The 10,262-nt window shown below is 39.4% G+C and overlaps 1 protein-coding gene across 2 annotated transcripts; it reads left to right on the forward strand.

Annotated features, from left to right (window-relative positions):
• Positions 1–2,442: 2,442 nt before the first annotated feature.
• nr2e1 (nuclear receptor subfamily 2, group E, member 1) lies at positions 2,443–9,435 on the forward strand. Of its 2 annotated transcripts, none has more exons than XM_023836573.2 (9): positions 2,443–2,501; positions 5,277–5,422; positions 5,764–5,851; positions 6,069–6,304; positions 6,687–6,833; positions 7,051–7,147; positions 7,297–7,446; positions 8,009–8,114; positions 8,389–9,435. In XM_023836573.2, the coding sequence occupies exons 1-9, from the start codon at positions 2,444–2,446 to the stop codon at positions 8,549–8,551; spliced, it is 1,191 nt and encodes a 396-aa protein (XP_023692341.1). In that variant the 5' UTR covers position 2,443; the 3' UTR covers positions 8,552–9,435. The 2 variants fall into 2 exon arrangements, with proteins under 2 accessions (XP_023692341.1, XP_023692333.1); XM_023836565.2 differs by lacking the exon at positions 2,443–2,501 and adding an exon at positions 5,100–5,158.
• Positions 9,436–10,262: the final 827 nt, after the last annotated feature.

Genomic DNA, 10,262 nt, shown 5'->3' on the forward strand with positions numbered 1-10,262 from the left:
CTAATTTCCTGAGAGTTTTTCCTCAGTGAGCATATAACCAAAACGGTTGAAGCAAAGTGCGCTTGATGTAATCGATGTATTATTTAACGACGCCCATGTCATTTGCGGCAATATGCCAATAATATATTTTTGCATTTATGTGATTTAATTGTTGCACTAAACTGCACCTAAAGCAGGTTGGTAAAAACTGTTTTTGCCATATGTGTGTAAAGTATAAGAAATATCTAACGTTTTCTCAGACCTTGTGATAAAGCATATTTCACTTTTAATATATATCATTTCGAATGAAGCCTGGTGTACAGTCCATAGCCTATATGAAAAAAAAAGTTTTGTTCCATTTAAACAGCAAGTGTTACATAACAATATAAAGAGATTTTATATTATCTACTTAAGCAAATAACATCTGCAATTACTATTCAATGTAGCAATAATATTCAATGAATATTACAGGGATTTTCATAGCAACGAGCAAGGATTAAGCTCATTAGTAAGACGTGTACAGACACGACCAATGCCTGCATTCCATCCAGACATCGCCTGAAATCCAGACTCAGAAATAAATTGAGAACATAAAAGGAAACATAACAAAATAAATAATTACAATCAGCGAGATGTCCCCTCCGTCTTTGCCGATTATATGACCGTTGGACCCCGGGTGCGTGAGAATGAACCTAATTAAAGAGAAATATGAATTTTTCTTATGCATAAAAATTCACCAAGCTATCAAGGTCAAAGTGTCACGGAGCAAGCTTCGGGTGAGATCCCCGCGCGACACATTTCCACCCCAGCGAACAATTAGCAAAAGGCAGAAGTTTAGAGAATTGGTGCATAGTATAGCCTATTTTCCCGGTTTGAACCTTTTGTTTAAGACCTACTACCAAAAACAACATTTTTTACGACTCGTGAAGGCTGTTCAAACGATTTACTCTAACCAATTGCATAAATTGTTGACCTCTTCATTCCGTCGAAGTTTCACTGTCAAAAATAACGCGCAGTTAAATCTCTAAAATAACTACGACTCACATAGCGGTTCACAACCTGTTAGTTATATTTTCTGTACCATATACGGTCCATCCGATTGGATGAGATGCATGAGGTGTGCGCGGCATTACACTGGATTAAATATCACACTCCCGCAAAAGGGTAAAGCCGACAAGCGCATTCACTGAGCGGAACGTAACGCGGATCACCTGTGACTTGATTATAAACCAGAGGACCCCATTTGAAAAGGGAAGGATTTGTGCGCAATCCCACGGACTAAGTCAAATTTGGCAAATTAATTTAAGAAGGCTAAGGGCTTAGATTCCACTTGTTTTGTCGTTTATAACAGTGGCGGATCTAATTAGGATCTAATCGTCACCCACTGTGAAACGTCGCTCCCAGGGTGAAAAGTGAATTTCCTCCAAAAAAAAAAAACCTTCACGTCACATGTTAGGTATGGATCAACTAAACACTCAGATTAGGACAAAAAGCCAGCAAATATGTAGAATGACTGCAGAACATATTCTTTTGAATATGTGCTGGTCTCATCTTTATAATCGCAAAGCCAGAGATACTTTCAGGCACTAATTTTAGAATTAAAACGCAATTTATCTTAAATATATTCTTAAAACGCAACGGCATCGGTATTTCAAAGCGTATGAACAAGCAAAACGTCAACATTTTTAAATACTATAGCATAGATTCGGAGGCCTGTCGTTGCAAATGTGCAAACAGATGCGGAAGGTTTTTTTTTGTCACCGTAATGTCGCTCCAGTGCGCGCTCTGTGCACAGTTAAAGCCCCCGGGAGCTTCTGAAATATCAGCGGCATCTGAACTACCGGAGGGAGGACGGTGACGTCATGCTTAAACTGGAGTAAGGGGAGAAAGCAGAGGGAAGCTAAGTGGACAAGCAAGTTTAGTTCTCCTCCCTCTGCTTTCTCAACACTTCTCATAAATATTACTAAGCTTTAATCTGGCTGCTTACAGCACGAAGTCACCGCGGCTACAGGGCAGCGAAATTCTTCGCCATTGTATCAATCGATTTAATGCGTTTTCTGCTTCCTGTGCCTATCTGGGACTCGCCAGATTAGATGTACCTCTACGGCGTGCTGCTCCGCCAGTGTCTCCAACTTTCTGGGGACTGTGTTTTCCCATCGAAGGTGTCAGCTTCTCTACAACCGCGTCGAGCTCTGTCTTCAGCCGTTTCTGTCGCAGTTTTAGATTCACTAATTTTCTGAATAATAGGAATTTGCCAACCGGAGAAAGAACTGGACGCAACGGGACATTTCCTAACCCTATGACTATTTTAATCCGGGACAAAGCGGAATATTTTTATTATTATTTTTTTCTTCAGTCATTGTTACAAATCAACTTCTTCAGCGCTTAAATAAACATTTATATGTAAATATTATATATATATATATATAGGCCTATAAGAACTATAAGAAGCAGATCGTCCAAGATGAGCAAACCTACCGGATCAACAAGTGGGTGTTTAGATATTTTAAATGTCAAATCCAGTAAGTGGCAGTTATACCGTCGTATGACAATGTAGTAGTATGGCTTTGCTTGACTTGTTGTTAACCGGTTAACTGAAAGGTAGTGTCAATAATGATACATTCCAGATTGGATAGGACTTGCAGTTACTCACTTTATCTACTTATTGTGAGTTCTGACTGTTATTAACTATGTATTAAACAGGAAAAATGCAGTGGGACACTTTATAAGAAATAAGAACCGTAACATATAATTTTTATTTTAGACTAGCTAATATTTAATTAATGACAACCATACTTTTGCTCTTATTAATATGACAACTCTACTTGATGCTCTACGCCGTTTTGTGTCACCGATGTGTCGTAAGGAAATAATGTGCATATTTAGTGATTTGTAAATATAAACATACCAACATACATGCTACTTTGCGACGTTTTATGCAAAAAAAAAACCATGAGAATTGGCCATTTGAGTAATTCGTTAGACTGTAGTTAGTCTAACATCGGAAACTGGCGTAAACAAAATGGTTTTCGATTAAAGTTGCTGGTTACAGAGAAATACTCACGCATGAATGCGTAATGTAGATTAATAGATAAGCAATCATCCAGTAATTAGTACTTGAAACTTGAATTTGTTTCATTTCGTGGTTTCTGTCTCGTTAAGTTAAACAAGTAAATTACACACAATTTATTAAACTTTTTATAAGGAATGGGCGGGTTGAGAGCAACGTGCACTGTCAAGTTCCAGTTTTTCATTTAAATTTACCTGTCCAGTCAATAACAAGTACATATTCTATTGCTTAATACGTTCAATAGTCTCTATACGTTTAAAAATCCAGCACTTTTTTTAGGGTCTTATTCATGTGATCACAAACTGACAGACATGCGCCTAACTCTTCTTTAAAACTTAAAATAGTATCTGGCTTTTCACCTTACACCCTATGGAAGCATTTACAATATAATGTGTAAAAACAGTACAAATGCTGCAACTCAGCAAAACGCAGCCAGACAGACACACACACGCGCGCGCAAAAATAACCCAATATTAATAGACGCATGTTGTGTTTTTTTGTAACTGCTGACCATTACTGACAATCAGAATATTAAGTCTAAGTATGTTCTATAGGTACCGTTGTATGTCGAAATTAGCTGTGAAACCTGTTGTCGCGCGGATATAATTTGGTGGCCTCAAAATACGCCATGAGTTACTTCGTTTATAGTAGCCTACTTTTACTTAATCTTAGGAAACCCACGAGTATTATTTCTACTTTCAGGGTGATACGAAAGCTCGTTCCTTCGAATCACTGCACTGGTTTTTTTCAGCAGTGTGTCAGGTGGATGATAATTGCGATAAAAAAAAAAACATGCCATGCAGCCTTCTTCTGCTTATAATACAGCAGGCCGCCTCAAGGGACACTTGTTGAGAAAATCTAAACACGGTTTTCGGCGCAACATAAAAGTATTCCCATTTTAATTACATGAAAGTGTTTCTCTCTTTCTTCTTCTTCTTAATAATAATAATAATAATTATTATTATTATTATCTTAAATACTTTAATATCAACCTGTCGACTCCAATGACATTTTAATTATTAAGTTGTATTCACAGCAACGATACAATTATCAAAAATATTGATGTAATTCGAAATATTTCAAATTATTTAAACTATTCACAATTAAACGAAATCGTCATATGAAATCTTATTTTACCAGTATAATTAAAATTTATTAATCAGAAATAAAGAAAATATAAAATGATCCCTCGCTTCTGTTATAAATGTAAATGCAGTGGACTATCACCAATATAGTCTATCGCCAATGAGTAAAATAATATGTACAATATTTAAAGTTTTTCTATTAAAAAACAAGCACAACGAACAAAAACGTACATAACAGAACTTTCAACATTGAATGTTATTTCGCTCTCAGACTGCAATTTCTTGTAAACTTCACAGAACTTCGCTTTGAAATGGTCTCCACAATACTTAAAATACATATCCTGAATACTCCAAGGTATCCAACCCCTCGATCCACAGATCAAGTCGAAGTCTTTCTTTCGCTATCGTGCTGTATTCAAATTCCCATGCTACGCTCTTTGATGAGACGCTGAGCGAATCAACGCACAGGTGGTAGCATGTCGCTGTAATTACATAGCCGTTCTTTAATGTGTAACATACACATTTTGAGCTTGCATATTTCAATAAAGAACGAAAAACAGTTTTAATTTACTCCAGGGATGATTTACATAGACTTCATTTCAGGTTCCAGAGCGAGATCGTTTGTATTATTTCTATTGCTATGTAGCCCTAATCCTCTAGCCTATAGACCTGTTGTATAAAGCAGCTGTCGAGTTTCATTATAAAGCGAGTTGACAGCTTGTCGAGATCGAGGCAGTCGGACGAGTTTCAATGGGAAAATCATTAAGTTAAAACTTTCTCTAATGTCTTCATTGTCTGCCCTCAAACATTGTCTTAGAGTTCTCCAATATGATGCTTCCCATTAAATAGGGCATAAACCCACAGATTCCCATGGACAGCAAATTAAAATGCAAAATGCTAAACTTTTTTCCCTTTGGCGTTTTAAGGGGGGGGGGCAACCTGGATACTTGGGCCTTCCCGAAGAATTTACAGAAAGCTCATTTGGTCGATCTACTCAGCATGATCCCTGCACATACACACCGCTGTGAATATATCTAAATAAATCAATGTTATATATTGTCTTGTAAATATTCCTCTGCAGCAGTGTCTTGCAAAGTGCAGGAAAACAAATAAAATGTTTCTTATTGGTGATTTTCTTAAAGGTCGCATTTTGGATATTCCATGCAAAGTTTGCGGCGACCGCAGCTCCGGGAAACATTACGGAGTTTACGCCTGCGATGGCTGTTCGGGATTTTTCAAGAGAAGCATCCGAAGAAATAGGTCCTACGTCTGTAAATCCGGTAACCAGGTAAATGACTGATCGATATTTCGCTTAATATCTCATGTTGTGATATTTAACCGCCCTTTTTCGTGTTACTGCTGAATATCTAATTCTGACCGCAACTTCACCACATGTAAAAATTATACACTCTATGACCTTAACTTTAAAATCGACCTATATCAAACTATTTAAATATACCACTAAGTATTTTCATGGCGTGCTTTAAGGACATAAATATATTAAGGAAATACTTGGGCCTTAAAGGGATTTCAGTAAAAAGAGCGAATATATCCTGCATATTATCAGCACGCTGATGTCTAACCGTATGAATGAAAGCGAGATTAACACACACCATGAATTACCAACAGGGAGGCTGTCCAGTAGATAAAACGCACAGAAACCAGTGTCGAGCTTGTCGCCTGAAAAAGTGCCTGGAAGTGAACATGAATAAAGACGGTAACTTGTTATGCAACTTTCTAAAATTTTACTCTTATTGAAATTTTAGTATCACGCATCTTTACTTTTTTCTGTGGAATACCTTTTAGAAATATGAAATATCCAACAGTTTTGATCAGTAGTTCAAAATGATCGTTTTAACGAAGTGTGTAATATGTGGAGTAGGCCTATTTTTACTGTTATATTTACCTGTATCACTGATGCACTTTTAATTTAGCGGTGCAGCATGAGAGAGGACCAAGGACCTCCACCATACGGAAGCAAGTTGCTCTCTACTTCCGAGGGCACAAGGAGGTGAACGGCTCCACGAATCACTTTCCGGCCTCGTCTATCCCGGGCCCGCCGTTCTTCACCGCCGTCACTCAGCTGGAGCCTCACAGCCTGGAGCTGAGCGCGGTGTCCGGTACCCCGGAGCGGCAGGCCATCGTGGGCCTCGCACAGCCCACCCCCAAGGTACAGCCTATTCCCAATGCACGCGCGACTTCGAATTAACAAAACGGCACTTGAAATTTCCAACATGTGGCGTTCATAATAGTTAAGGTCCTCAGAGGGCATGATACTATACATCACCAGTTTTGCATTTTTACATATTATAACACAGAAAAGGCTTTTTATTCAAGAAGATAAGTTTATCTTTTGCGCTTCTCATTTTACCACAATATAGCGTGGGCTATAAATAGTTGCAATATGTATAGTCAATCTTCTCATGTAAGCGCACAGTTCGGTAGTGAATGTTTTCATGAACGATGACTGCAGGACTGTCGCTATATAGATCTTAGCCGTAACCAACATCCCGATCGCTGGCACAGAGTATAGCTTTGCCGTTTCTTTCCAGTACCCACATGAGGTCAGCGGGACACCCATGTATCTATACGAGGTGGCGACGGAGTCCGTGTGTGAGTCAGCGGCTCGCCTGCTTTTCATGAGCATCAAATGGGCCAAGAGTGTCCCGGCCTTTTCCACACTCCCTCTACCTGACCAGGTGAGAAAACAAAATATTTAAAAGCTGACTATTTAAAAGATATTCTTTACTTGGTAGATACATATGTATATAACTCCAAGAACATCATAGGCCTGCCATTGGTAATTCTTTTTTATATTCATATGTGTATACGTAATAAATTTCACTAATCCAATCCAGAATTAAACCCTGTATGTAGCACTCTTTATCGGTACTAACCTTATAATCTGTATTACAGTTAATCCTATTAGAAGATGCCTGGCGAGAACTGTTTGTTCTTGGTATCGCACAGTGGGCTATTCCAGTAGATTCAAACACCCTTCTTGCTGTTTCCGGTACGTAAAAGCAAAATACTTCTGAAGGTGATTCTATCACAGATTTACAGAAAATAAAATTTCCCGCAAATGTCAAATAAAGTACGGCAAAACGTACCGGGAGACACGCAGATGGTAAAATAAGTGTTGTATCTGCATTGTATTCAAAGGCATAAACACAGAAAATACGGAATCTCAGCGGCTTAATAAAATCATTTCGGAAATTCAAGCTCTTCAAGAAGTTGTAACCCGATTCCGGCAGCTTCGACTTGACGCCACTGAATTTGCTTGCTTGAAGTGCATCGTGACATTTAAAGCAGGTGAGCAGCCGATGGTAAGACACTTAATGCCACAAACAAACTCTCAGAAAGAGTAAAGAAATGTAGACATAGATGTGCATATAAAAGGTGAATTAGGCCTACGTGTGTAGGAATCGCGGAGGATGGGGGCGTGTACCGCTCAATATTTAATTTGGCTTCACCCCCCACCCCACCCAACAGACAGACATTTGTAGGCTATTTCAATTATTAAGTTGTTCCCCTCAGTTCCAAACTTTCTATTACGCCATTGGTTAGGCGCCAGAAGAATAAGGAGTAGAAGAAACAATGTTTTTATTAGGCATATATTAAAAATATTAAAATCTTAATTACCTTAATTTCACACAGCCATTCTAGAAAAGGCAGTACAATGAATATGCGTCGTCTTGCGTTAATAGGGGATTTTTTCCAAGAAGTACGCGTCAGGTTTAACTTGGGATGCAAAGCATTCATTATTATAATGTTGCGCGTTGCTGTATTATATACACAAGTCGTAACACTGAGTAAAGGGCGCATCGTGTTTACACTTTTCCCTCCAAATCAATGCTTTTTTTTGTTTTGTTAGTACCCACTCACAGTGGATCAGAGTTGAGAAACTTCCGCAATGCCACCGCCATAGCTGCATTACAGGATGAGGCGCAGCTCACGCTGAACAGTTACATACATACGAGGTAAGCTCACGTGCAGGGCCGCCGAACCATAAAAGCATGCACAATGTTCTTAAACGTCGTTAAATGTAAGTAAAACACTTATACTTTAATAATACTCTTCCATTTATTCTACAGCAGGATATTTTACGGAAGCAATTTAGCTTTAAGTGTGTGCTCAAGTGCATGACGGGGGTACCTCTCCGTGGTGTTATACTGGCAGCCTTGTGGCTACTTTATCTCCCTAATTACAGTCCTACCTGTTGAAATATGCCTTCTTGGTCTCTGTCGTTAATAGGTATCCCACACAACCATGCCGCTTTGGGAAGCTGCTCCTGCTTCTGCCGGCGTTGCGCTCCGTGAGTCCGTCGACAATAGAAGAGGTGTTCTTCAAGAAAACTATTGGCAATGTTCCCATCACCAGGCTTCTCTCAGATATGTACAAATCCAGTGACATATAAAAGCACAAGGAGACGATCCAAGATGCTTACGATTGGCGAACCCCTTACATGACCGCGTGACAAAGTGCCAAGTCGAGATGCCCAAAGAATTGCAATCCTGGCTTTTAATAAGAAAAGAAAGCATACACAAGAGGAGGTGCGGACGGATGAGGGAAGATACTCCCCAAATAGCGGTTCCATTAGAAATTTGATTTTTGTTTGTATAAAGGCAATTATAATTTATGGTTTAAATGCGCCTCCAGTTTACACGCGAGCGAATAAGTACCCAGAGATCGATTTTACATGAAAGTGCTCTATCAGAGATCCAGTGCTTCAGTGATCAATGAGCTTTATGATTGATGTCCCTTTGCGACGAGTAGTTGCAGCAGAGGTAACCAAAAAAAAAAAAAATGGAAAAAATAATATACGTGAAGTTGCGGCCGGGAGAAATGGTCGCTGTCCTTGACGCAGTGCTGAAACCAAAGGCCGCGGCATCTTGGTGCTGTAACCCACGGTAGAAGCGACCGACCCAGGCGGGGCACGGCTAAGTCTCCTGGGTGCCAAGGGCACGTCTGGCATGACTTTTGAGCTTAGGAAAGCTTTTTTTTTTATTTTCGTCAAAGCTGTTGGTTTTAAAAGTTGTAAACACAAACTTTTAGGCTGCTATGGGAAACACATAGAAGCAACTTTCATATTAAGCGTAGCATTTTACGTTTTGTGCGTGTGTGGGTGGCAACGCTATATAAAAAAAAAAAATTACGTTGTGACGTAGACACTAACACAACTTTAAGCACTTGGGTTTCTTTTTTGTAGGATGTAAATATTTTTTCGGTGTACAGAGTGGAGTGTAAATTTGTGAAAGTTGTACTGATATATATTATTAGAATAAATGATATTGGAATACCCATCTGACCTCACTGTCCATGCTCTGCAAAGGTCTAAAATGACTGATGTTAGTCGTTTCTGTCATTGTTAATACAGATGCAATGTATTTGAAATTGTGAAACGATCCAAAGATTTACTGAAACTCTTGTAAGTACTGATGTCCAGGGCTTGTTTGCCTGAAAGGCATATTGCGGCATCTCCAACTCAATAACTTGGGCCTTGGAGGGGGGGACGTTCTGGCCTTCTCTCTCCAGGTGGTTCCAAGTGCGCGTATGTTTTAATAAATCAAGGACTTTGCTCAAATTATATTTTCAAAATCCTTAGTTTGACGGAACAGCAACCGGGGGAGTGAGCATGTTAGCTCAAGAGGATGACTGTTCAGTTTTGAAGGCAATTCATAGGAAGTGCGCAACATTGAACCAGATAAAACACAAATTAGCCTATTTAGCACATAGCAACATGTAAAGAAGCGGCTGCCGGACACGCTAACAGGTTACAAACGAACCAGGCACCTATTAGTGCAATGATAAAGCCAAGTGGCCGGTACATTCATTCAGTTGTCATACTAGAGATTTTTTTTGGAAACGGCATTGTAACAATACAAATTTTGCTTACAAATACTAGATAGTGGGAATGTGTTAAAATGTTGGGAGGTATATGAAGGCCAATTACTGCAGCACACAACATGCTACAGTCATGGGCGTAAATTACCGGGGGAATGGGGGGATTGTAGCCCCCCCCCCCCAATAAATCAAAACCAGCTAATACAACCCCCCCCAACAATCATGTTTCCCCCGTAATGGATGGAGACCTCAACCCCCCCCCCCAATGTTCCAGCCAAAGTTAC

This window comes from Paramormyrops kingsleyae, chromosome 19 (genome assembly GCF_048594095.1).
Source record: "Paramormyrops kingsleyae isolate MSU_618 chromosome 19, PKINGS_0.4, whole genome shotgun sequence".
In the NCBI taxonomy this organism is placed as follows: Eukaryota; Metazoa; Chordata; class Actinopteri; order Osteoglossiformes; family Mormyridae; genus Paramormyrops; species Paramormyrops kingsleyae.

Bases quoted from the DNA above. Each gene is read 5' to 3' on its own strand.
- nr2e1 (XM_023836573.2), top strand. From the start codon at position 2,444: ATGAGCAAACCTACCGGATCAACAAGTGGGTGTTTAGATATTTTAAAT. The intron at 7,447-8,008 runs GTGAGCAGCCGA...TTGTTTTGTTAG, and splicing joins CATCGTGACATTTAAAGCAG to TACCCACTCACAGTGGATCA. The intron at 8,115-8,388 runs GTAAGCTCACGT...TGTCGTTAATAG, and splicing joins AACAGTTACATACATACGAG to GTATCCCACACAACCATGCC.